At 44.4% G+C, this 27452-nt stretch overlaps 2 protein-coding genes across 6 annotated transcripts in view; both read left to right on the top strand.

Annotated features, from left to right (window-relative positions):
- GRAMD1C (GRAM domain containing 1C) overlaps positions 1-13197 on the top strand; it is an 87337-nt gene extending 74140 nt beyond the window's left edge. For both annotated transcript variants that reach the window (XM_041771436.1, XM_041771443.1), the window contains 6 exons: positions 451-554; positions 1887-2063; positions 3148-3205; positions 5342-5452; positions 5666-5771; positions 11512-13197. In XM_041771436.1, the coding sequence (XP_041627370.1) occupies positions 451-554; positions 1887-2063; positions 3148-3205; positions 5342-5452; positions 5666-5771; positions 11512-11592 (637 nt within the window). In that variant the 3' untranslated portion in view covers positions 11593-13197. The remainder of the gene's footprint in view (positions 1-450; positions 555-1886; positions 2064-3147; positions 3206-5341; positions 5453-5665; positions 5772-11511) is intronic.
- Positions 13198-14034: 837 nt separating this feature from the next.
- Positions 14035-26483, top strand: ZDHHC23 (zinc finger DHHC-type palmitoyltransferase 23). 4 transcript variants are annotated; one of them, XM_041772368.1, is made up of 5 exons: positions 14035-14230; positions 14745-14921; positions 17147-17833; positions 19584-19751; positions 21884-26483. In XM_041772368.1, exons 2-5 carry the CDS (start codon positions 14761-14763, stop codon positions 22149-22151), a joined length of 1284 nt encoding a protein of 427 aa, XP_041628302.1. In that variant the 5' UTR covers positions 14035-14230; positions 14745-14760; the 3' UTR covers positions 22152-26483. The 4 variants fall into 4 exon arrangements, with proteins under 4 accessions (XP_041628302.1, XP_041628320.1, XP_041628295.1 ...); XM_041772386.1 differs by having other exon boundaries at positions 14651-14921; positions 19593-19751; XM_041772361.1 differs by having other exon boundaries at positions 14651-14921.
- The last annotated feature ends 969 nt before the right edge of the window (positions 26484-27452 follow it).

Here is a 27452-nt window from a genome sequence, read left to right as displayed (position 1 = left end):
GAGAAACACATGGTGAGCACATGGCTGCAATGGGAAATAAGAAATGTTGCTGAATCAAAGATAGTGATGGGCCACCATGTGCTTTGCCTGGTCTTAGCTATTGTAGTTACTTTCACCTAATTTGTGACCACTAGGGATTTTTTGTACAAGGCATTTAGAAAATTTAGAATTTATTTTGAGCTTTTATTGCTACTTAAGTAAAGAAAATTTAGGGCTAGAGAAAGAAATGAATAAAATACCAAGTACTTAGAAGGAAAATCTCATGAAGTTATTAGCAGCATATAGTAATTTTTAAAGAAGTCATAATCAGTGAACAGATTTTCTTTTATAATCTTAATAACTTTGGGTCTTTTTGGCTTTCCATTCAACATAATCTTACACTGAATTGCAATGTTAACAGAACTAAATTCTTTCCTTTAAATAAATATTCTTTCCTCTTTATTTTATTAGAGTTTCCACAGATTTGAAATATAGAAAGCAACCATGGGCCATTATCAAATCTCTAATTGAAAAGAATTCCTGGAGTTCATTGGAGGACTATTTCAAACAGCTTGGTTTGTAAATTTCTTGATGTATCTATTTTGGTAAAGATAGTATTTATTAACAAAACTGATTGTCCATTTGGGTTAATAGCTGGAACTAGTAGACGATGTTGGATTGACTCCCACTGAAGTGGTTCCAACTATTCCCTACTTGGAATTTGAAAACTTTTCATTTTCATTCGTCTAACAAACACTTGTATTATGTTTATTATGTGCCAGACATGTTCTGTGTGTTTTATAAATGTCAGCCCCTTACAATCCTATGAGGTAGGTACTGGTATTTTTTTTCCATTTTAATAAAGAATAAATATTGAAAGAGAAAGAGAGGTTAAGTGGCTTGTCTAAGATCACACAGTAAGGGCCTATCACAGCCTCTTCAAGGAGCCAAGGAAGCTGACTGCCATGAGAGACTGTAACTTCATCACAAATACGCCCTAGTGTTCCTTGGTGCCCTTCCCCCACTGCAATCCTTATGAATGCAGCTTCCTTGGGTTTATGCAGGCACACTTAGCAATGGTAGGTATCATGTACATCTATGGATTTGGTGGTGGTGGGTACTAGACTGGAGAAGTGATATAGTTGTTCTTTTTTGCATATTTCTTAAAATAAAACATGAGGAAAAAATATATACATACATGAATTTAATTCTGGTTAAAGAAAAGCTAGGGGTCAGTCATTCAGTTCAGGGTAAATTAAGGCTTCATCATTTAATTTGTTGATTATTTTCCTTGCTCTTCTTTCTTGGCTACTCATTATTAAACTCCTAATCAGGAACAAAGAAAATGAAATTCAGAAATTAGTTTGGCTGCTGGATAATGAGCTTCTAATAAAAAATCTGGTGAAGGAAAGGTTGAAACAAATGACAAAAATGAGGTTTTTAGGTTGTTTGCAGATTTTCCTTAGCAGTATTTCTTTTTTGCAAACCCTTATTGAAAACTAGAACTATTATATGCTACTTCTTCCTTTGATGTTGACAGTCAAGTACCACAATCTATCTTGGAAATCTTTCTAATGATCCAATGTGAGTGGGTAGCCTGTTGTTTCCATAACTGAAATCATTATGTTAATATTTAATATAGCACTGGTGAATTTGCTCTGATGATCCCATCATTTATTAATACAGATCATTCTTCCTAGAATAGTGAAGGTTCATTGTAGGATCACTTTACCTTCCAAAACTTTTTATTAAGAGTAAGTTTGAATCTAGGCCATGAGAACCTAAGTAATAAAGAAGGGTACCAAGGCTTGGCTTAAAAAACAAACAACAAAATACCCCCCCACCCCCGTATCTTATAGATAGTCAAGGTTTCTCTACTATCTAAAGATTTTTTTTTTCCTTCTTAGAATCAGACTTGTTAATGGAAGAATCTATGTTAAATCAGTCTATTGAGGACACTGGAAAACTTAGCAGCTTGCGAAGGAGAAGGCGAACATTCAACCGAACAGCAGAGACAGTTCCTAAACTTTCTTCTCAGCGTTCTTCTGGAGATGTGGGCTTAGATGCCAAAGGGGATGTTTCAGGTAGCTGTAAACAGAGATGGAAGATTTTAGTTTACTTACATGAAGTAGACTATGGGTTATATTTATTGACACGTCAGTTAGGAGGTCTCCCTTTTTCCTCTCCTTTTCTGATCATGTTTATCAAACTCTGAGTTCCTTAAAACTAACTAATGAATAAGTGTAAAGAATCAGTTGTAAAAATGGCAGGCATACGGCCATCTAATGTATTTTACTGGGCCCATGTGATATTTTAAAAATTGGACATTTTGATATAAAAACTCAGATCTGACGCTCTGGACTCAAATCCCTTCACAGCAACAATCAGTTGGAGCTTAGTAGTAGCTGCTCCATCAGACAGAGCATGTGCTTCCCAAGTCCCCAGTCCCAACCACTGTCCCTTGCTGCTGGATGATTCACTCATGAATTTCCTAGTCTTTACAGACATTTTATTTCTACCCTTGAAAGTACTAAACTGATTATATGCTTTAACTTTTATGTACTCTCAGGTCCAGCCCAGCAAATTGCAAAGATAGAATTTGACTTTTATTATCCTCACTCTCAATTTTGAAGACATCTTGCCTCTATTGTTATTCCCTCCCTCTCGGAACTATAAAACTGTTATACTTCTCACCCTTCTACATTATCAAATCCTCTTTTAAGGCTTATATCTTAGTGTGACTATGTATCTGCTACTTTAGCTTAATAACACTTTAGCTTTGGAATTTATAAATTTGAGCAAAAGAGAACAGGTGAGGATTGTAATGCAAACAATGTACATAAACCCAGCTCAAATATTATTTGCAGAGATGGAACTTAGCTAGAGATCATACATGATGTATTGAATTGCTTATTTTAGAGTAAATTAATCTGTAACATAGACCAAATTTGTAGGACTCGTGTAGATTTTCTTTTTGTAGATTTTTTTCAAATTAGTCAAGACATTAGAAATCAAAAAAGGAGGCTGGGAATTTACCCTACATCAAGTTGTCTTTACAAATCATGTTAAAAAATTTCTTTTCCAGTTCTTTTCAAATGAAATTAAATCTTAGCCAGTGTTAATCACAGTCCTGTTCTAATAGAGATTTTTGTGTGTTGTGATCTACAGGAAAGAAAAAGGAAATGGAAAACTGTAACTTTGCCCTTATTGTGGTGATGAGTATTTTGTAAGTATTTGTTTTGAGTGCTTATTTTGGTTGTGTCTTCATTTATCTTTTAATAGTTTCCAAAAGGGTTGGATGCATTTGTATGTTATTGTACAGAAATTGCCACTATTTGACCAATTTTGGTCTGCAAAAACATTAATTTTAAATGCTTCAGTCTGATAGTTTTTGATTTTCAGGAGAATTATTAGATTTGAGGAAATACCCAAGTACACATTCAATAAACGTTTTTTAATTAATTAGCTAATTAATCCACACATGGAGCCCAATGCAGGGCTTGAACTCGTGACCCTGAGATCAAGAACTAAGGTGAGATCAAGCATCGGACGCTTAACCCACTGAACCACCCAGGCACCCCTATATGGCGGAATTAATCTGACTTATTTCTACCATCATAAGTTTTTATTGGAAGTTCTATAAATTTAAAGAGAGTATTTATATATGCAAGTGGGTGAAATCCCAGTAGTGCTGTTTTGCTCTATTTGGTTAGACTAATGATCCTTACCTTTTATGGTTAATTTCCTAAAATGCAGATATCTACACCCCAGTCCCAGATATTGAGTCAGTAGGCCTTGGGCAGAGATTAAGAATCTCGGAGTAGGGATCCCTGGGTGGCGCAGCGGTTTGGCGCCTGCCTTTGGCCCAGGGCGCGATCCTGGAGACCCGGGATTGAATCCCACATCGGGCTCCCGGTGCATGGAGCCTGCTTCTCCCTCTGCCTGTGTCTCTGCCTCTCTCTCTCTCTTTGACTATCATAAATAAATTTAAAAAATTAAAAAAAAAAAAAAAGAATCTCGGAGTATTCTATAGGAATCAATGCAGGCAATCATATGTAGGCGACTGTTATCTACATGACTGTATCTGAGTATTGAGGTAGTCTATTAGATTTAATTGAATTGGTTCTGACTGGGGATATACTCTTGGTGAATATTTTCTGGAATGAAGTTCTTTTATCAGCTGCTTTTTCTAATTGTAGATTTCTGAATGTAGAAAAAAATTTTTTTAAAAGATTTTTATTTATTTATTCATGAGAGACACACAGAGAGAGGCAGAGACATAGGCAGAGGGAGAAGCAGGCTCCATGCAGGGAGCCCAATGTGGGACTTGATCCTGGGACTCTGGGATCATGACCTAAGTTGAAGGCAGATGCTCAACCACTGAGCCACCCAGGTGCCCAGAAAATGTTTGATATACCTTTGGGTTTTATAAAAGGTTTTTATATTCTGCTTAAGTTGGTTTGCTATGACAGTTTTGAATATGAAATATTATCAGTGATCTTTTGTATTACCATGCAGAAAATTTATAGTCAGATGTTGAAATGTTGGTCTGTATACTATTTCAGTGTCACAATAATTTCATAGATTTGATTTTCTTGCTCCTTAGTTTTCATTTTTTAAAAAAATCCTCTTCTGAGTAGGTTAAGATGAATACTATATATTTTTAAGGGCAAGCTAATATTTTAACAGAAAAAATAAGAGAGATATGATGCCACCTATATATTTGCATATATATGTGTCATAAGAAGTATATCCATTCAATTGAAAGACTGCTATGAGAACCAATGAGCAGTTCATTTAGCATGTAACATTTTATATATGATACTATTCATATCTATTTGGGATTTGATACTTCCTTTATCTAAGTTGAACTAGAAGAAATTTTTGCTGAATAGTAATGTAAAAATTTGGTTTTCAGTGGGAGTAAGGTGGATGTTCATCTACATAAGATCAAGTCCATATTGATTTTCATTTCCTTTTTAGAAGTGCAGCATTATGAGTGTATATGGCTTAAGCCAGAGGCACCCAAAAATAGATCTCAAAAGCTTACTTGGTAGATTTCTAAGCTGGTGGTCACACATCAGCACTGGCAGGATTCCTCGCAGAAAGGAGAGATATTAGGAACAATCCCAATCTGTTTTGTTTGAGGACTTTATTGTGACTCTAATTACTTTTCAACTTTTTCCTCACTGTCCACTTAATTCCTAAAAGTGGTTGTTTCATACAATAAGGTAGGGATAGCTGATTTAAATAATATAACAATAATTGGAAACTAGGCAACATACAGTTTTAGAGTTTTTACCTGTATAGTCTACATGAGCAGTGCTTAAGGAATGGATTAACCAGGTATGCTTTGCCCTAGTTTGCTGTTGCTAGTTCTGTTGAATGTGACGCTGTTTCTGAAGCTGTCAAAGATAGAATATGCTGCTCAGTCCTTTTACCGTCTCCACCTCCAAGAAGAGAAATCTTTACAGTAAGTCTGTTTTCCCCCAACCTATTATTATTTCAATAATTCTTTTGTTGCAGAAAACTTAATTCTAGTTCAGAGATTTGGATCTGCTGTTTTGTAGTCACAAACTTTTTTGTTTAATTTTTTGTTCTGTTTGCAAATTTATAGGACACAGATGATTTCTGTAAATGAAAGATTAGAAGCTGTCCTCCTGATTTTTAAGATTTATTTTTTCAGTTTAGCCTCTGATATGGTGTCAGGAGTGGAAAATATTCAGAAGAAAAGAGATCAGGCCCGTCGTTTAAAAGGAGTACTCCGAGACTCCGTCATGATGCTTGAACAGGTAGGCAACTCTGTACCATAGTACTTAGTGTTTTCATGGCACTGTGAACCAGTTGCTCCTTTGGCTGTGTGCAAATATTTACTATAGTAAATATATTATTTGAAGAAACCCCCCTCCTAGAGGCAATTACCCTATTTCATTATTTGAAGAAACCCCCCTCCTAGAGGCAATTACCCTAGAGTTTCTGTATTATGCAGAATACAGAATTTATGTGTACAGTCACTTGTATTTTTTTTCAAAATGGAAGCATACTATACACTGTTGTACACCTTAATTTTATAATTTGTAAAATATATTGAAGATGTTTCTTTATCAGCATGTACATTTGACTCTTAAGTAATGGTGGAATTAGGGGGGCTGACTCTTGTACGGTCGAAAATTGCATATAACTTTTGACTCCCCAGAAACTTAACAACTTGATAGCCTACTGTTGACTAGAAGCCTTACTGGTAACATAGGTGATTAACACATATTTTGTATGTTATATGTATTACATATTTTTATAGCTAGAGAAAGAAAATATTATTAAGAAAATCATAGAGAAAACACATTACAGTGTTGTCCTGTAAAAAATCTGTGTATAAGTGGTCCCATGCCATTCAAACCCATGTTGTTCAAAGATCAACTGTATATATCTACCTCATTCTTTTTACCGATACTTCTGTATAAAAATTTATGCTTAATATTAACTCTTTTATAGAGTTTGTAGATATACTATTGATTATTTTGTTTTTATCTATTAACCATGTATTTTGGAGATGCTTCCATATTAGCATATAAAGCACTTCCTCCTCTTTTAACAACTGCATAGAATTCAACTATATAAATGTGCTATAATTAACGATTTTACTAGTTCTCCATTGAAGAATGAACATGCAGATTATTTTGATGTTTTGCTATAGACATTTATCTGTTGAACACAGTGTCATCAATAAGTGCTGCTCAGTTCCATGAACCAACATTTAGGATCCCCTTTGAAAAAGAAAGATTACTATTTCCATTATAATACGTTATCTGTGTACTTTTCAAGATTGAAAACTAGAGAGTGGTAGAAGAGACATTCAGACAGTCACTGTTAATACTTTGTTTCCTTCCATCCTTTTCTTCTATAAGGAAGAAATTTGTTGGGATCCCTGGGTGGCGCAGCGGTTTGGCGCCTGCCTTTGGCCCGGGGCGCGATCCTGGAGACCCGGGATCGAATCCCACATCGGGCTCCCGGTGCATGGAGCCTGCTTCTCCCTCTGCCTGTGTCTCTGCTTCTCTCTCTCTCTCACTGTGTGCCTATCATAAATAAATAAAATTAAAAAAAAAAAAAAATTTAAAGGAAGAAATTTGTTTTTTAGAAGATCCAGTTATTGAGCATTTCTCAGGGTATCATGTGGGGCATTCAAGGTGACACCTTCAGCTAGGCATTCTCCAGATGCACATTATCTACAGCTCCTGGTGACGTTCTCCCCCCTGCGCTTACCAAGAGTGGGTCTTATTTGCACTTTCCCTTTTTTGCCTCCTATTTCCCCAACTTTCAACTGATAACTCTGCCTCAAGGAGAAAAGAGTTTTCCTCTCCCTCTGCAGATCTTCTGATTGCTGCACCCTGTCCTCTTGTCTGTGCCTGTCAGAGCTTTGCTCTGCCTGTGAGGAGAGCCCAGCATGTGTTGGTGGGAGACTTCCTCCATCACCCTCCAACATCCTATTTTCCATCTCCCTCATTCAGCTGGATCTTTCCTCTCTGCACATGGCCATGCCCGCTGTCCATATCCTCTTCTGTCTGCCTGTCTCTCTCTGCTCACTTTCACAGCCTGGCTCTTTCAGAGTTGTCTGCTGTGGCTGTCCCTAGTTTATCCTTTATAGCCCATTCACTTTTTTAAGGTTTGGTATTCACCAAAGTCACACCTTCACATGGTTAACTTTTTTATAAGGTTTGTTCAGAAAAACAGCAGTCCTACCATATACTTTGGCAAACACAACAATCCTTAATTCTTTTAGTTTCTTTTTTGTGTTTACCCCATTTATAAACAACAAGCATGTATTGATATTTCTTGATTTTTCAGTTTTACATATAATCTTTTGACCTCCTATTATGGAAGACAACGGTTTTCTTTTCTTTCATCTTTTCTTGTCTTCTTTTCTGATTACCCTATCCTCCCAAGGAAGTTATAATTTTGGTTAGATCAATGTCCAGTGTTTGCTTTATTTTGACTAAGTTTGCTATCCTGAGCTGAGCCATGGAATAAAACATGACTACCTTTTCTTTTCTGTGTATTTTCTTATCCCTGGAATTATCTTATGATAGTTGATTATTATACTATTTATAAGTATCTCATCTCCTAAAGCTCTGTCTGTCATCTAAGTCTTCTCTCCTAACCTTCATTCACCTCAGGTATTCAGAGTGGAGCCTTCTGACTGGCTCTAGTCAGGACCAGGGACCCTCTCTGCAGGTGCACAGCTCTTGTCCTGGTCTCTCCTGTGGAGTACCTCATCTGTTTCCTATATCCAGCATGTCTTCTGCTTTCTTGGTTTACTCCTTTCTTTTAATGGAGCATATCCTCTAGTAGCTTTCTGAGAAAGAAAGCATGGAGGTAAATATTTTAAGAATTCATTAGTGTGAAAAGTTTTTATTCTGTCCTTTCCCTTGATTAATAGTTTGGCTAGGGGGGCCCCTGGGTGGCTAAGTGGTTGAGCATCTGCCTTCAGTTCAGGGCATGATCCCAGGGTCCTGGGATGGAGTCCCACATCAGGCTCCCCACACGGAGCCTGCTTCTCCCTCTGCCTATGTCTCTGCCTCTGTGTGTCTCTCATGAATAAATAAATAAAAATCTTTTTTTTTTTTTTTTTAAAGTTTGACTGGGGATAGAATTCTAGCTTGGAAACAGTGTTCCTTCACAGCATTGTTCCATTGTTTTTCAGCTTCTAGTGTTGCTATTGAGAATTTTGAGGCTGTTACCATTCCTCATCCTTGAATCTGGAAACTTGTGCCTTTTAGTCCTGGGAAATAGTGACTTACACAATTGATGATCTCCTCACCTCTACTCCCTCTCTTCTGATTTTCTGTGGCTCCTGTAATTCAGATGTTGGCCTTCTTTGGGACAGGCTATCTACTCTTACTTTTTCTCTCCAGCTTCTATCTCTTTGCCTTTTTGTTCTGCTTCCTCAGAGTTCCTTAACTTAATCTTCACATTGTTCTATTTTTTGATTTTTGCTAACAATTTTTTAATTTCAAAGACCTATTACTTCTCTGAATTTTTTTATGTCATTGTGATCTAAAAAATGAGTATCTTTATCTCTCTGATCATGTTACTAATGCTTAAAATTTTTTTTCCTTCTTGCTTATTCACTTTCCATCAAGATCCTTTCCTCCTGTTTTGATTTCTATCCTTAGAGTAAGAGGATTCCATCAGATGTCTGTAGTTTTTGGTTGCCTGCTTTTGTGGGTTAGAAGCTCTTATGCTCTTAACGTGGGTTGGGCTGGTGTACCCTGAACTTCTCTCTAGATCTGGTTCAGCTATTGGTTGAGAAATCCTGATATCACTATCTTTAGGTCTTTCCTCTTGGATTGGTCAATTTCCATAGAGAAAGGCTGTCCAGTTTCCATCTGAAGGATTAAGGGCTGCCAGCATTTTAGGAGTAAAATTAGAGTGAAAGTAGAGGTATGGAGGAGGGCAGGGCATGGGGCGGGGGGTGATCTCAACACTTTTTTGTATAATCCCCATTTTTAGTCCCCTTCTCTTTATTCTGACTTCCAGAGATTCCTGTCAATTCCCAAGACTTTTGAGGTTTCTTCAGGGGAGATTTGGTTGGTTCTCAGCTTTCTCCACAGTTAGTTTAGGATTCCACTTTGTCTGGTCTGCGAAGTCATCCATATGCTTTCTTGTTTCTAACATTGTGTTGCCGCTTTTGCCGTTTCTGTTCTCCCTGTCCTCATGAATTTATGCCTTTTTAAAAAATAATTTTGTTGTGCTTTTATGGGGTTTCAGGATGGAGGAAATTAGATGTCTGTATTTAAGCCACCCAGTTGCTCTTCAGTTCACTCCTGTCTTGTTTTCTTCCCCATATCTTCCAGTGATATTGCTCAAGCTCAAGGTCCCCAGTAACCCCTGGCTTTTAAAATTAATATCCATTTGTTTAAGTTTACGTCTTATAGTGAGCATTATCTAATTATGCCTTCTTTAAAACCATAAAAAATCCCCCTTTATTGTGATATAAATGAAATACTATAAAATTCACCTTTTAAAGAATTAGCATAGTCACAAAGTTGTACAGCCACCACGACTGTCTAAATCCAGAGCGTTTTTATCACCCACAAATAAGACCCTATACCCATTAGCAGTCTTTCAGCTCCTATAATTATTAATCTACTTTTTATTTCTAGGTTTGCCCATTCTGGACATTTCATATAAATGGAATTATACTATATGGTCTTTTGTGACTGGCTTCTTTTACTTAGCATAAAGTAAAACTACCTTTTGCTCGATAAAATCATCTCCTCTGCTGACCTCTTCCTGGCCTGGTACTCCAGGCTCTCTGTGTTAGATTCTCTTCCCTTCTTCTCTACATCCACTCCTCTAACTTGAGCCACATGTGCCATGAACTCCCAAATCCATCTCTCTTACCCTGACCTCTTCCCAGAGCTTCAGGCTCATGCAGTCACCTGGGGAGTTGGCATCTTCACCTGGCTAACAGGCCATCACAGATTGATATGTCCAAAACATGAATTCAGTTTTCATCTCGAGCCAGGCTGATTCTCCTCTAGTTGATGTATTTCAGAAAGCGATGCTGCCATCCTCCAGTCAAAAACTTAATCCATTATGAAGTATGTACTTATTTTTGTGATGATTCGTTTTAGTTCTTTATTTCTCACTAGTCTGTAAGCTCCACCAAGGCAGGGACAGTGCCTGTTTGGTTTACCATTGTATACCCAGTGCTTGGCTTAGTACATACCCAGCATGTAATAGGGAAGTATAATATTTGCTGAATGAATGAATAAATGAATGAATTTAAAGAAGAATAAGACATAATTCTTGCCTTCAAGTTGCCTATAATCTTATTAGAGCAAACAGATGTCCATGTGTATTGTTAAAAACTATTTAAAAAGTACAAAGTTAAATGTCAAGTAAGTAGCAATGCTTTGGGAGTTCAAAGGCAGGATGATTAGGGAAGGCAACAAGAAGAAGGTAAGTTTTAAATGGGTGAAGACAAGCATGAGCATAATAGAAAGCAAAGGGGGACCCCTGGGTAGCTCAGCGATTTAGCGCCTGCCTTAGGCCCAGGGTGTGATCCTGGAGACCCAGGGTCGAGTCCTCCGTCGGGCTCCCTGCATGTAGCCTGCTTCTCCCTCTGCCTGTGTCTTTGCCTCTCTCTCTCTCTCTCCGTGTGTGTCTCTCATAAATAAATAAAATCTTAAAAAAAAAAAAAAAAAAAAGCAAGCAAAGGCCTAGAGGTGGAACTTGAGTTGTATAGGAGATAGTAGAGAAACTGCTGCAACTAGAGAAGCCATTTAAGAAAACCACCTGTTGGGAGGCAGACTGTACAGCAGGCCAGTGCAGGGAGAAGTGAAGGACCAGGGCTGACTTCCTGTCAGGCACGCTGACATCATAAGTAGCTAGGTGTTTTATAAATTCAGTCTTTTATTTGGGTATCGGTATAAACAAAACTATATTGAATATAAATGTAAACTTTTGGCATAAAAATAATCAGAAAAAAAGTTAAAAAAATCTGATTTTGGAAATTAACTTTGTTTGCAGTTGAAGAGCTCACTCATTATGCTTCAGAGAACTTTTGATCTACTAAATAAGAACAAGACTGGTATGACTGTCGAAAGCTAGTGATCTCAAGGCCTGAAATTGTAGAGATACTTGGAACTAAAAGAAAACACCTTAAAGAAAGCCAGAGGATGGAAGATTTTAATTGTCATGGGAACATTTCCACAGTTTCTCATTATTGGTACTTCTAATATAAACATTCTTTTTAATAACATTAATTTGATAACTAGTTTCTGATGGCCTCAACAATCCATTCTTTCACTTCTTATACATAATTCTAAGCAGTGAATTTCTCCAGTGAAGCATGAAATTTGTGGATTTGAATTTCTGATACAAAAAGAAAATGAGACACTGAATTGAGTAGTGTGCCTAATTTTTACAGTGAGGTTTGAAGTCTGATGCTTTATCTGTTAGCACAGAATCAGTATGTCTCTGATAGGCTGCTTTCCCAGTTGAGATACATTCAAGAGGCTAAAGAAGACAATAGAAGAATGAACCTCTTTATCATTACTACTTTTGAAGGACCATTTTTCAGGCATATATTCTGACATTTCCAAGTTTGTGTACTGTAAGTATTATAGTGTCTGAACTTATTCAGCATGCATATTTAATTGTCATCCTTTTGAGTCTGTAAATTGGTAATTATTATCTGAAACATTCTTGAGCCATGTTGTATCTTTTTGAAGAAATAGTTGTTTCTTCTTTAGGTAGCTATCAGAGGTGAGATCTTCTTGTTTCAAATGGCAGAAGAGACAATTCTGAAAAAGAACACATGTAGGATACCAACACTCAAAATGAAGAACCATGCTTTCATTTTAAAAACCGGATGATTATGTAAAAATCTGGGCATTTAGTGACATATCAAATGAATACTTGAACTAAGCTTGGCTTCAGCTTAGCACTCTTTCATGGTAGAAGTGAACCACCTTGTTGAAAATTGTGGATTACTTTTTAGTAGCCACATAATGTCTCCATTTATTCACTCATGTGTGTGGCTTGTTTCAGTGGGTAAGTTATAAGCAGACACAAACTTTAGCTCTTCAGTAAAAACTTTTGGGGTCACTGTGTCCCAATACTAGTGCAATGACTGACTGAAGTTTGAAGTCAGATGGAAGTTTTGGCTCTTTGATGAAAAGTTTTTAGGCATATATGTCTCGATACAAGTGATGTCTGGAACAAGAGAAGGACAGTGTGGAATAATTTGTATGTATTCTTACTGTTTGGACAATGCTTGCCTTTAGTTAAGTGTTTCTTTCTTTCCCCAGAGCCCCATGAGATTGCTAAAGTCATTTTTGAAATGCCGGCAGAGAATAACAGTATTGACTTGATTACAGGGAAATGGACTTCTCTGGGTGATTCCCAACAAACCTACCTTGGGGTACCAGTGTACTTACCTGGGAGTTTTCTGATTTATGAAGTGTGGCTGTGATCAAGAGTCACTGGACTATAAACTTGAAGACTTTGATCTCTGTTAAATTCACAAAAATGATCAGTGGCAAGCTGAATATTTTGTGATGCTTCTTTAAAAACTTGTACTTCGTAAATATACCTCAAAGACAATTACCAAAGTTGCTTTATAGACTGACTAAACATGTATGTAGGCAGCACTGAGTTAATTGTATGAGCCTGTTATATAAATTGAGTATCAATAAAACCCAAAATGTCTGAGCTGTAGTTTTTCTTTTTCTGTTTAAAAAGGGAAAAAAAGTTCCCCAGCATCTCCACCAAACAAAACAAAAACAAAAACAAAAACAAACAGAAAAAAAAAAAAAAGGAAAAAAAAAAACCCAAGAAACAAAGTAGAAACCATGCAATAGCGAAACCGTGTATATGGGCCTACACTCTTTAAGAAATTCAATGCAAAAAAAAAAAAAAATTAGTGCAAAAATAAAACCCAAAGAGAACTCCCATTAGGGCAGTTTCATTTCAAATATGCGGTGCGTTGGCACAAAAGTACTAGTAGGCCGGCGGGTCGAGTGTAGAATCTGCTCGCCAGAAATCGTGAAAATGAACAAGCTTTCCAAATGAACAGCTCAGGGACAGCGATGGGCCTTTAAGGGAAGGCTGGAGGACTTGGGGGCGGTACCCCGGGAACAATTTGCGGTGCAGAGAGCTCCACCTAAGCCTGTTGCCGGCGTCCGAGCGGGGACCCGCGCCGGACGAACCCTCGGGCTCCCCGGGTCTCGGTCTCTCCGTCGGGCGTTCGGCGGCCCGGGGCCTGGGGTTGCCCCGCCCACGTCCCGCCCGCGGGGCCGGGCCAGCCCGCAGGTGCGGGTCCTCGGGTCCTCGGGTCCTCCGGGCGGCCGGGGGCGGGGGCGGGGCCTGGGCGGCGGGGGCGGGGCCTTGGAGGGGGCGGGGCCTGGGCGGCGGGGGCGGGGCCTTTGAGGGGCGGGGCCTGGGCGGCGGGCCCTGCGGGGCGGCGGGCGGCGCACGTGCGGGCCGGCGGGCGGGGATCCCCGGCGCCGGGGGCGGGGCACCCGGAAGCGCGCGGAGCGGCCACGCGGGGCCGGCGGGCGGCGGGAGGCCGGGGAGGTGGGCGCACTGCCGGGGCCGGGGCCGGGGCCGCGGCCGCCCGTGCGCACAGGTGGGCGGCGGCGCGGAGCCGGGGCCCCCGGAGCCCCGCGGAGCCGAGCTCTGCAGACGCGGCCGCGCCTCGGGGGGAGCCGGCCGTGGTGGCCTCCACGTCGGCCCCGGAGCGCAGGTAACTTCCCTTCCAAGGTCATCCGTGGGGCGGGGCGGGGCGGGGCGGTGCTCGCGGGCGGCGGGGGCGGGACGGGGGCGCGGGCCGGACGGCGACCCGGGGAGCTGCGCCGCCGCCCCCGCCGCCCCCGCCGCGCCCCCCGGAGGGCGAGTTTGCACCTGCGCGGGGCCGTCCCCGCCGGCGCCGGCAGGTGAGCTGTGGAGGGAGCCCGGGCGCCGGCGGCCCCGCTGGGAAGGGGCGGCGGGGGCGGGGCGGGTCGGGCCGGGCCGAGCGGAGCCAGGAACGCCCGGGGAACGCGAGACTCCCTCCCCCTCCCCCCCTCCCTCCCCCTCCCCCCCCTCCCCCCCCCCCTCCCCCTCCCCCCCTCCCTCCCCCTCCCCCCTCCCTCCCCCTCCCCTCCCCTCCCCCTCGCTCCTTCAGGCGTCGGCGGATAACCCGGGAGAGGCGTGCGTGTGGACGGGGTCGGAGCCAGCTCTCCTCACCTTTACCTACTGCGGGCTCCTCGCACCTCGAGGCGGCAGGTGGGCATCATGACACACAAGGGCGGCGTGAAGCCGGGGAAGAAAAACAAAGCCGAAGAGCCCGAATTGGAGCCCCTGTGCTGCTGCGAGTACATAGATCGGAACGGGGAGAAGAACCACGTGGCTGCTTGTTTGTGTGACTGCCAAGATCTCGATGACGGATGCGACAGGTAAGGGCAGGGCCCCCTGAAGCCGACCCCGCGACCCCGCGTCAAGCTCCGCGTGCAGGACGCTGGATTCGCTCTTGCTGCTGTTTGCAGGGATCTAAGATTGAGAGAGACCTGTGTTCTGCGTCAGGTGTGAGCATTTCGTAAAGGTGAATTACTCAGGAGCTCACAAGTGCACAGCGGTCTCTTCAGCTCAGTTTAGTAGGACATTATTATTTTTCACTTAAAGGGAGAAGCCGGTGGGGAGAACAGGCAAATAAAGGGATAGTGGCAGGTTAAATGTATAAAAAAATGAAGGGCAGACCAGAATCTGTAAATTTTATTTACCTATCTGTGTCTTTTTTTTTTTTTTTTTTAAAGATTTTATTTATTTTTTAAAGAGAGAGAGCGCGTGTGAGTGCACGGGGAGAGGGAGAAGCAGGCTCGCCTCCTTGAGCAGGGAGCCCGATCCCAGGATCCTGGGATAATGACCTGACGGGAAGGGAGATGTTTAACCACCTGAGCCATGCAGGTGCCCCAGAATCTGTAAATTTAAAATGAACACGTTACTACTAGGAGGTTCCTGCCTTCAATGTGTTCCCAGCATCTAGGGATCGAGTACTTGAGGCTGGACTGCACCTGACCACAAAAGGCCTTGAGGGTTGAAAGATCATTTTCCTGCTGTTGGAATTGGCCTCACCCTTGTTCCTGGGGAGGCGATCCAGTCCAGAAGTCATGTCCCTGCCGTGGACTGGCTGTTTTTTTTTAGCACGAGCAGAAACGCTGTCTTGACCAGTATCATTGCATTTGGCTTTTATTTTCAAATCCATTACCCCAGGTGTTGGAAATTACTATCCAAAAAGGTGATATTTAATATCAGAGAAAAAATTTTGTACCAAATAGGAATAACGAGGTTTGGATCCATTTTCCAAATAATCCTATATCTAAAAATTGTTGCCATATGGAAAGCATAGTGTGGGAGGAAATAAGGATGTTGGGAACTTGCTTTTCCCAATCATAATTACTTCCGGTTACAAAAGCTCACTGTAGTGGCACCTTGCTGACTTAGAGCCCGGTGCATTCATCTAGACATGAAAAGCGTCTTGGGACCACTGTAGTTCACTAGCAGAGCCCTGCAGCCCTTATAGTTCTTTTGTCATTATTCCTTGATTGTGTCTTGAGTCTTTTTTTACAGGTATTTTTAAATTGATTTAGTCTAAAATCCATACGGAGAAAATGGAGCACTCTGCTTTAATGAATGGAAAAATGAGGCTGTTTCCGTAACCTCCATCACTCGAGACCACAGCTCTTCCATTAACCTTCTAACTCTTTCTCCCTTCTCGCCCTTGAGACCTGGGCCATCCCTGAGCTCTTGGCTCCCTCTGTACCCTTCTCTGGAGAGAGGCTCCCAGTCTCCCTCTGTCCTGCTGTGGTGTGACTCCCGTGTTCTCATCTCCTCCCCTGCCCAAGTTGTTGCCTTACTTTTCTGAATTGTTGGTCTACAATCCAGAGTCACCATTCCTTAAACTGTTCATTGTCTTGTTAGCCTAAGTGTGCAAACATGTCAGCAAATCCCGTGTGTCCATGAAGCTCAGGCATTTGGCTCTTCCTAGCTCGCTCTCCCCTCTTCCTTCTGCAGCCCCTGGTCCCGCTACACTGGCTACTCCCTGGGCGCGGGACAGGTGTGTGCTGCACACGTGCCGCTCCCCTGGGACGCCTCCCCCCCCACCCCACCCCTGCACCAATACCCGCCAGCTGTCCAGGTGTGGGGTGCACACCCCACCTTTTTCACAGAGATCCCTCTAATGACTCCACCCCATGGTGTCTCCTCTGAGCGCCTCACAGTGTTTGGCCACAGTAGTTCATGGGGCAGTTTTGCTGCTTTGTCTCTTCTCATATTTCCCGACCTCCCCTGTCGTCTTCACGACCAGATGGTGAATTGTTCTGAGGATCTTAAGTCTCTATAGTCACCCGGGTCTGAACAGCACTTGCCCAGGCTACACCTGCATTCCTATGTATCTGCTTCGTGGAGAAATAGTTTTAACTGTTGTATTTCTAAACATCGTCTCCCCTTTCGTGTTAAAAAGATGACCTGTGATCCAAAGAGCTCACGTTTAGTAGTTTGGAAGTAGAGTGCTTGGCCTTTGGCCTCTTTCAGCATGTGTCCTGCTGTTTGGCCTGCAGTGCTCCGTGGTTTTGAATTTAACAAACCCAAGTGAAGTGCCTTCTCTTTGTGCTCCTCTGAATAGATGGATTACGTGTAAGTCGGTGCAGCCAGAGACCTGCGAGAGAATCATGGACACGGTGTCTGATCGCCTCCGAATTCCTTGGCTGAGGGGGGCCAAGAAGGTTAACTTTAGCATCATTCCCCCGCTCGTCCTCCTGCCCGTCTTCCTCCGCGTGGCCTCCTGGCACTTCCTCCTGGGGGTGGTGGTTTTGACCTCCCTCCCCGTGCTGGCCCTGTGGTACTACTACCTCACTCACCGAAGGAAAGAACAGACTCTGTTTTTCCTGAGCCTCGGACTGTTTTCTCTGGGCTACATGTACTACGTGTTCCTGCAGGAGGTGGTCCCCAGAGGGCGCGTGGGGCCCACTCGCCTGGCTCTTCTTACCTGCGGGTTATTTCTGATACTCTTCGCCTTGTGCAGAGCCAAGAAGAATCCAGGCTACCTCAGGAGCCCGGCAGGCAGCGAGCGGCCCGGGAGCGGCGGCCCCGCTGAGCGCCCGGGTCCCGGCGGCCAGGACAAGGCCCGGGGGCCTCTCAGCAGCCGCGCGCCGAGGGAGGAGCTTCGGGGCCCCTCCGGGGTGCCGGCTGGGAGCCCCGCCAAGGTGAAGGAGGACTGGTGCGCCAAGTGCCAGCTGGTGCGGCCGGCGCGCGCGTGGCACTGCCGGATCTGCGGCATCTGCGTGAGGAGAATGGATCACCACTGTGTCTGGTATGTTGGGAAAACGTGGAGGCTCGCGGAGGGTAAAGCCCCGTCAGCCGCCGGCCGATCTCGGGCTTCTCCGGCCTCTGCGCCCTCCCAGCCGCACACCTGCACGTAGCCGGGGGCTGCTGGATGTGCCCACCTCGTGGGCAGTTCTCCCAGCTTCGCACACGTGGGTCCCTCAGTCGTTTCCTGAAGGCCCTTGTGGTCGCTGTCGCTGCTGTCTTGCTCTTCTCTTCCGGGCTCCCCTCACTCACTTTCTCCTCCGTAGAACAAGTCTCTGCAGTTGAGTGGTATTTGTATGTATGTATGTATATATATATGTTTTGTTTTGTTTTGTTTTGTTTTTTTTAAAGAATGGATCAGAATCAGCCTAGGCATATATCCCCCCTGCTGGGCCTTTTGAGCGCAGAGCTCAAGAAAGCATTCCCCTATTTGTCGGGGACTTTGTCCCCTCACGTGCGTCCGTCACCCCGATGGCTCCCAGTCTGCAGGGTTGAGGTGAGGCCCTGCCACGTAGCTCCCTGTTTTGCTCTTTGCGGAGAAACGGGCTATTTTGGTACCTGCCCGCTGGCCAGCGCCAACCCAGGACACAGGAAGGGCCCCGCCCTAGGACATGCAACTTGTAAAGACGATGTTGCTGCTTCAGTGAGCAAGGCTGAGGGAGGGTATAGTTAATTCAGATGCCAAGGCTGGAAGTAGCGTGCTTGCTCTTGCTACTCTGCAGCTCTTGGCTCTGAAGGCCCTTGTGGTCAGTGAGTTATGCCTTCTGTGGTTAGGATTCTGGTCACATAGCACCCCCCCCCCCCCCCCCCCCCCCCGCCAGCCCACAGAAGGGGACGTGGGGGAGGGAGAGGGTGCAGCAAGGCCAGGAGGGCCTTGGAGTGGACCTCAAGGCGGGGGCTCAGGCACAGGGATGCTTTTTTTCTGGGGCTTTCTTTAGGAGTAAACAGGTATTTTCACTCTCAGATTTTGAGTCTTCGTCATATATTCGTGTGTGTGTGTGTGTGTGTGTGTGTGTGTGTGTGTGTGTGTGTTCGGTGGGGGGGTGGCCCATCGACAGGTGCTGGATTGCGGAGGGCCTGACAGCTCCATGTAAAGGAAGATCTCTGCCCTACAAGTGGCTATGATACAGAACTCTTTCTCCCTGACCAGCGAATTGTTCTTCACCTCACACCCGGTTTCTAACCTCTTGGGAATCTTTGTATTAACATATGTGTTTAACATATATATTAACACACTGTGTAATACTTGTGGTTTTAAAGTTTTCCTAACTGATGTCACCCTTTCCTTGTGGTGGTGGCTGCAGCATTAACACACTTCATAATTGGGTAATAGACTCGTTAGGATATAGAAAGATTCCTAGCCGGGTTCTGCTTTTTACTTGGTTACGTCCTTAAAGTAATGATATGGTTTCACTTTGGAAAGAGCAGAGAATATAAGGCTACGCCTCTCCGTGGGCAAGTTTTTAATTCCCTAAAGGTGAAAAATAAGAGAACTTACTTTTTAATTACTGAAATTCACATTGTCCCTGTTTTGGAAACTTCCTTGTTTATTATGTGAGTTATATGGAGAACTTTTTTTTTCTTTTTCGTTGGACTGTAGTTGATCTACAGTGTCCTGTTACTTAACAGGTGCATGGCATAGTCATTCAACGTGTATATTCATTATGAAATGATCACCGTGATAGCTTTAGCTGCCATCAGTATCAAGAACCTTAAAAAATGTCTGCTTTTTCTTCCCCCTATGCTGTTTTGAGGATAAATAGCTGTGTTGGAGAATCAAATCACCAAGCATTTATACTTGCCCTTTCGGTCTTCTTGCTCACGTCGGTGTACGGGATCACACTGACCTTGGACACCATCTGTAGAGACCGAAGTGTCTTCACAGCTCTCTTCTATTGTCCTGGAGTTTATGCAGATTACAGGTGAGATGCTACCGGGGCACGGAGCACAGAGACGAGGGAATGGGTGGGTGTTGCCGTTACCTAAAGGGCTGTGATTTGCTGCCAGGGTAGGAGTTTCCAACCAAAAGAGAGGACAGGCTGTTGGATGCTGGGTATCCTTGAAATGGCCAACAGAATTGTGCCTTTTTCTAGGGTGATGTCAGAAGGATCGTTGACCCTTACAGAGTGAGGAACTAGTACCCTCCTGCAAGTAGGACTGGGCTCAGTCAGGGACTTCCAGAGTCAGATGGCCACGTGCATGCCCAGGGTGGCAAGAGTGAAACTAATACCGTAAACGAGCAGTCCCAGGGTACGTGTGCAGTCTGTTTTGTCATAAATCATCTCGGCAAGTCCTCACTTCATTGCAGCTTTCTCGTGCTCTTTAGCCCTATCTTGATTTATTGCTTCTGACCCCTTTGTGGAGCTTCACAGTTTCTATGACATGTCTTTACTTTCTAACCTCCATTGGTTTTTCCTGTTCTACTTTTTGAAAAATCACCACTCATGATTACTGTGGTATCTAGGTCAAAATTTCCTTAGTTAGGCTGGGGCACATTTCTGTATTGTAAAGATCTCTGTGTGCTTTGCTGCATCAGCCCCAGCCCCCCCGCCCCTCCCCCCAGATGGCTGCAGGCCCCTGCCTCTGTTCTTCATCTCCTCCACGGTCTGCGCTGATGCGGTGCTGTGTAGTATCTGTGCCTTCCCCCCTTCCCCCGCCCCCAACCCGCTCTGAGCTAGGACAGCGCTGCCTTCGTGGTTCTTTTCTCAGAACAATCTCTGCTTTACCTACATAGCACCCCTGTGAAGGTATTTATTAGTCTGTGGACAGATCTCCCATTGCCATTATAGATCTAGATATTTGTGGGCATTATTAGAACAGGTTGGTCCTCCTCCTCAGGGTAAGTTCCTTTTTTTTTCTGTATTGGGTGTGCTAGTAGGTTGTGAAATTCTGCAGTCACAACTGTGCGTAATAAATGTCCTCCAGCAGAGCATGGCTGTATGTGGTGAAGCATGAGTTTTGTGGGCTTTCTGGGGGCCACTGACATGGAATGAGGAACCCATGCTGCCATTGGTACCTACCCAGTGTACAGGTGCTTCACGTCGCCTTGTTGAGCCCTGGTGTTCCTCATCTTTATGGTGAGGTCATCACCTCTGGGTCCCTTTCACCTTAACAAATGAAGATTCAGGATAGGTTCATTTCCAGCTAGCTCTTCATTTGCAAATGTTTGAAAATAATCAATTGGCAGACATGAATCAGCAGCCTCTCCTGTCTCAGTAAGGAGCTGAAGGGAGCTTTCTTGTCCTGTGCGATTGTTCGGGTTGAGGAAGCCGGACCTGGAATGTGATTGTGCTTCTACGTAGAAGTGAAGGGGAATATGAAACAAGACGAAATCAGAGAGGGAGACAAGCCATAAGAGACTCTTAATCATAAACAAACTGAAGGTTGCTGGAGGGGAGGGGGATGGGAGGATGGGGTAACCGGGTGATGGGCATTAGGGAGGGTCCTTGACGCAGTGAGCACTGGTGAATCACTAAATTCTATCCCTGAAACAAATAATAACACTTCTACATTAACTACATTGAATTTAAATAAAATTTAAAAGAAAAAGAAGTCAAGGACTCACAGTGTTGGGAGTTGTCTTCTCACTTGCGTTCACCAGCATTGTGCTGAAGAGAGCGGAGACAAATAGGTTGAGCATCGTTCCTGGGTCCCCATCCAGGCTTCCTTGAGGACGTGTATAGCAGTGTCCTGGTGCCTTGATTTTCCCCAGTTAAGAATAACTTAAGAATTGTTCATTCATTTGATAGATTCTAAATGCTGTTATGTCAGCCGCTGTGTTGGTTGTATGGGGGATACAAAATGCAGAAACATCCTGGCTGTTCTTATGTACTAGAAAAAGAGCCCCCCCAATAATTCTAGCATGAAAAGGACATGCGAGTAGTCATAAGGTAAGCATTCAGGGTCCTGAGGGTAGAAAAGTATCCTCCAAGTGGGATAGTCGGGGAAGGTGCCAGAGTCCTCATTAATGGGTACCGTGTGTGTCCAGTGTCGGGATGGTGCCAGCTTTCTGACTGGAGAGATGGGCAGTCCTGACCCCCTCTTTGTCTTCCAGCTCGGCTCTGGCCTTCACCTGCGTGTGGTACTCCGTGATCGTCACGGCGGGCATGGCCTACATCTTCCTCATTCAGCTGATTAACATCAGTTACAACGTCACCGAGAGGGAAGTCCAGCAGGCCCTGCGTCAGAAGACGGGGCGCCGGCTCCTCTGCGGGCTCATCGTGGATACAGGCCAGTACAATCGGGGCTTCCTGCGGAACTGGCACCAGTTCTCCACGCTGGGCGCCCCCCCCTTCCACCACCCCGCCGAGGACATTGTCTGAAGTGCCTTCTGTGTGGCTCTGTGAGGGGTGGCCCGCCCTCTGCTCCTGTCCATCGAACACTTCAGTGTCTGCGCAGGATGTTCATTTTTATCCCCAGTTTCTTAAAGGCTATATAGGGCCACGCTCAGGTTTAGACACTGGACTGGGAAGAAATGAATTTTTCTGACTTCAACTTAAGAGATTTTTATATCAAAGCAGTGAAAGTAGAGCCATTCTTTTCCAGTCACCTTGTTAACTCACTCAGTCACCAGGAGTGGAAAAGGATGTGGATTGCTAGTGCACAGATCGATAGAAGCAATGCCCATCCGTTAGTTAGGGGAAAAAGAGTTTGCATCAGGAGGGTTTCCAGTCCCTCTTTCAGTTCCTGATAGCCATGTGACCCTCAGTTGAGTCGCTTCCCCGAGTCTCAGGTTCATCCGTAAGCGGGGTGCTGATACCGGCCCCAGCCACCTCACCGGCGTGAGGGTCATGCGAGGGACATGGTATGTGGGGAGCACTGGGAAGTGACTGCAGCACCCAAGAGGGATGAAGTATTATTAGGAAAACTCAAAGACCGAGAGAAATGTTTGTAGGTCAGAGTACTGAAGCCAAAACTACCAGAGTAATCCATTTTCAGCATTTCAGAATGAAAGATCCTGCGATACCACATTGTACAGTTGCGGGAATCTCTCTTTCTGAAGTATGAGACATTGACTACTCAGGATGGTCGGATGGACGCACAATGTCCCCTGATCCTGAAGGCACAGTCGATAAGCTACGATTATCGGTAGGATAATACAGTGGTTGTGGGTTTAGGTGATGAGTCCTTATGTTTATCTCTTTGTTTCTGTATTTATTGTTTGGATTTACACTAAATAGCTCCAAACTCCAATAGGCATTACTGTTTATTTCCTCTTTCCGTGTTTCACCTGGGAAGGTGCTAGCACACTTAGGATGAGGCTGGAAGAGGAGAACAGACACCCCTGTGGGGAGCACTTCACTCTCGCTCCTGGGTAATGTGGCTGATTAATAATCAAGGGCTTGATTACCCCCCCACCCCCCGCACTCCCAAGAAGTAATGCAAACGCCGTCAGTTACAGCACTCGGTTGCAAAAAACAGTTTTCTGGCGCAAACTCTCTGAGAAGTTGATTGACCAAGAGGTCAATCCTTGCACATGACTTCTCATTGACCTTTCCCTAGAAATCTCCCTTGGAGAGAAAAAACAGGGTATATGTGCTTTCCGCTAATTCATGGCTTATGGTTCTTCCCTGGCTCTTCCTAAGATCATGTTATTTTAATCATATCTTAAAACTGAAAACATATGAAAGATTAAATATTTGTAGAGAACGGGTGTGTTCTGCCATAGAGGTAAGATGAGGCACTTTTGGATAGGGAAAATACCCTCTTGAAATATTTGGTTTTATACACGTACTGATTTTGCAATCCCAAAGAAAATTCATGAGTCCCTAAATTTGCTTTGGTTTATAGCTTAATGTAGGGAAAATACTGCCAGCTGTTTCAGTCTGTGCGTGCATGCTGCTGTCGTAAGAAGTTCATACGTGTTGTGAGGAAGTACTGCTACTTCCTGCAACTCTACCTTCGGTGGCTGGCACCATCCCTAGTCCTGCCGCGAAACAAAGCTGTCCTCCAGACACTCACCACATTTTTATACAGGCTTGTCGCTGCTCTCCCCAGAGATGGATTGTTTAACCAGTGAGAGGCTCCGTATTCCACTGGGATGAGCCAAAGAGCAAGTCTGGGGATGTTAGCAGTCTGCGGTTTCTCCAGTGATGCCCTTGCTCTGGCCCAGAGTCAAGCATTCATTTGGAATTAACGTTGGATCCCATAGAACGAGTTCCTTGCTGCTAGGTTTGTGATAAGAGAGGAATAAGGTCAGGGCCAGCACATGTGGCCAGGAATCCCTAGTTGTGGTCTCTCGGATGCCAGATGTACCGCCAACTCTGATCCCCTAACATTAGATGATAGAATTCCTAGGAACGATAAGATAGTGATTTTAGCCTCTTGCCGAATCTTTAATAGCCATCAAAACAGGACACGATAAAGATGAGTGGTACCCAGAAGACCACGATCAGGTGGGAGAGCTAGGAACGACTGCCGGTTTTATCACGGCACCCCCCCTCCCCCCCCGACGGCTTACTACCTGCAGGGGCCCTGCTCAGATTCCCTCCCCTGTGGGAGGACTCCTTCTATAGGTTCCGGCTGGTTGGATTCAAGGTGCTTGTTTTCAGTTCCCTGAGGTCTGCGATTGGCATATGCAGGAGAAAGCCCAAGGGTTTGAAAAGTGCAGTAGCTGTGTGGGGGTAGAAGCCTACTGAAGTATTTGCAACCAACAAGGGGCTGTCTGGGAGCAGGGTTTCTCTAGGCCCTGGGACACCCTCCTAAGTCTGCACTTCTAGATTCTTACATCTGTTTATGACCCGGAACGATTTGAGGGATTTTGTCCTTTTAAAGGACAAGGCTTGTGAACGACTGAGTCCCAGAGAAACCAGTGGTGGTGGTGACGACGACCACAGCCATGGGGACACTGTTCTGCAAACCTATGAGCCGGCAGTTTGTTGGCCATGAGGGCAAGCCCTCCGCCGCCCCCAGCGTAGTTCCCTTTCCTCCCCCACCCTCCCCTCCACTTCCTCAGCCTGTTAGTAAACATAGGGATACGGAGCTCAGCAAGTGATCTATGTTCTGACCTCCTCCATTATGGTCACGCCATTGTGTACAATTCCTGGGAAGGAGAAGTGGGTCCTTTTGGAAGATATAAGGGAAAAATAGTTGACAATCAGGATCGCATGAAAGGAGAAGGTCCTTCAGTATTTAAAATGTTGGGTTTTTTTGTTTTGTTTTTAATGATACCCAAAAAGTACTTTGTGGTCATAGCTCGGCCCACCTGAAATGAAGTGACCATTAAGAAGCCTTAAGTGAGTTTTAGGGACCCTGCTGCTCATGTCACCTCAGCCTCCGCTGTGTTTGCTTAGGATACTGGGAACCTTGGCCATTCAAGTAGTGTTGTCCTTTGGTGAATAAAGTAATTGCTGTCTTCCACTGTGCCACCTGCCTAGCAGAGACTGCTACAGGCCTCCTCTAATGCAATAGCCCTTGGTACTCCTAATATTTTTAGTAAGAGAAAATTTTCTATACTAGAATCTTCCACTGCCAGAAAACACAATGCCAGGACGGTTTCTCTGTAATACCGACCATCTGCTTCAGAGACTCTCTTTCCTTTGGGTAGGATGTTAGCTTTTTATTACAAAACTCAACTAACATAAGCAAAAATACGAAATCTAGAAGCACAGTTTTAACCAGGATGTTTAACAATGCTTTCTGACGTTTAAGGGTCTTTCTAAACGAGGTAAATAGGTTTATAGGACTTCATTTTAGCCATATTTAGGTACCCTGCCTTTGCAAAAAAGAGAATTTCCTCAAACAAGCGAGGGATGATAGAGACTTTTGGTCGCAACACCTGTTTGGAATCTGGTCTTCTCGTCAGCGTGGCAAGTATGCCATTTTATATTAAACACTGCCAAGGTGATGCAGGGGAGAAAGGAGAGCTCTGCTCACCTTAGCGCGGAATAAAATCTCCTGCGTTCTCGTGGGTGTTTGCTGTGATTAATAGAAACGTTTTGCAAAACCAGCTAAATGTGATCCTGTTGCTAATGGACTGTTACCCCAGTTCAGTTGGCACCAAGTGCTCTCCTGTAGCAGCAGCAGCAGCCAAAGACGGAATGGTTAACGGAGACCAATTTCTTAGAGGTTGTGGCTATTTCCAGCTATTTCTGAGTTGGGCTTTTGACTTACTGCCACTCTAGCCTTCCTGGTGGCAACTTTACGTCTAGAAAATTCATACTTTAAAGGCAAAGTTTTGAAACCAGAGCTTAGTCTATTCTAGTGACCGATGCACCAGACATCCCTCCCGTCTTTCTTCCTGGGGCACCGCTGACACGATGCCATGGTCTAGACCTTGCAAGCTCAGCCTGCTCTGATCCCGTGGCCTGGGGGATTCGATGGCTTACGTTGTTAGGGCTTTTGAACCTTTTTATTTGATTACATTTCTGGGTCTGATGTTAGGCTAAAGGAAGCCTGGGAATATTTAATATTCGATACTTAATGTAACTGGCCCAGCAACACTAAAGGGGATTCCCGACACCGACGCCGGCGCTGGAGGCTGCGGGCTAAACGTTTTGCACTGTTTTTATACTTGTATTCATATCCTCTTATCACCTCAGACTCAGACACAAGGCCTTTTAAATGGAGATTTAAAAAATTACTGCCATTTATGTAAAATAACGTACTGTGACCAAGTTGCTTAAATGGAAAATAAAGTGCTTTCTTTAAGGGAAGTAGCTGGTGTTTCTTCGTGCGTCTCCTGAACTCTTGCTTTGAGAGAAGCCTGTTAGAGCCAGGCTGCTCCTCCGCCCACTGGCGCGTCCCCATCCTGTGGATGGACCGCAGTTACCCCTTGCCCTATACTGCGCTTTTCCTGTGGTTACTTTGCTGGTTTTGCAGGCCAGGGACAGTGCTTATGTGGGCATTTGGTTAGCAGTAACGTCTCCAGTCCTGCCTCTCGGGCAGCCCACCCAGCAACAAGTGCAGGCCGCTGACCGAGGGGATGTTCCTGTGGCTTCAGGAGGTCCCTTAGGGAGGTAAGAGGTCCCCACTGGCCCAGTCAGAATGTGGGTGCTAAAGACACTAACTGATGCTTGAGGTGAAGTAAAAATAAAAGAGAGCTTGAGAGAGAAAACTTAAGCTTTCTGAGGTTTCTTTTTTTTTTTTTAAATCTTTATTTATTTATGATAGTCACAGAGAGAGAGAGAGAGGCAGAGACACAGGCAGAGGGAGAAGCAGGCTCCATGCACCGGGAGCCCGATGTAGGATTCGATCCCGGGTCTCCAGGATCACGCCCTGGGCCAAAGGCAGGCGCCAAACCGCTGCGCCACCCAGGGATCCCCTTTCTGAGGTTTCTTTAGGCCCCTGGCACATGACGTAAGGGAGCCACCCTTCCTTCTCTGGGGCCTGGCACTGACGTCTGGGTGCTGACGTCGCTGGGTAGCATCTGCTCTAGTAGCATCCTGGCTGCGGGAGGGTTAAGCAGAGAGTGATCTGGATGGAAAGGGATTCAAGAGGAGTTACTTTTAGTCCTGTTTTCATTAGCGGCTGTTAAACCATTTTTAAAGGTCAACTGTATCATCCTATGAAAGGAAAAGACGTGTGGGGACAGGATAGAGAGGGAATAAAGTGCAGCTTAGAGCGTGGTGTCCTTTCTGAGTAAATCCTCACACATGTCCCCCCCTTCTGGGAAGTAAGGACAA

This window comes from Vulpes lagopus, chromosome 1, assembly GCF_018345385.1.
Source record: "Vulpes lagopus strain Blue_001 chromosome 1, ASM1834538v1, whole genome shotgun sequence".
Classification (NCBI taxonomy): Eukaryota; Metazoa; Chordata; class Mammalia; order Carnivora; family Canidae; genus Vulpes; species Vulpes lagopus.
The sequence above is the reverse complement of the archived record's forward strand: the minus strand, read 5'-3'. Positions and strand labels throughout refer to the sequence as shown.

Bases quoted from the DNA above. Each gene is read 5' to 3' on its own strand.
- ZDHHC23 (XM_041772368.1), top strand. From the start codon at position 14,761: ATGACACACAAGGGCGGCGTGAAGCCGGGGAAGAAAAACAAAGCCGAA. The intron at 17,834-19,583 runs GTATGTTGGGAA...TGCTGTTTTGAG, and splicing joins ATGGATCACCACTGTGTCTG to GATAAATAGCTGTGTTGGAG. The intron at 19,752-21,883 runs GTGAGATGCTAC...TTTGTCTTCCAG, and splicing joins GGAGTTTATGCAGATTACAG to CTCGGCTCTGGCCTTCACCT.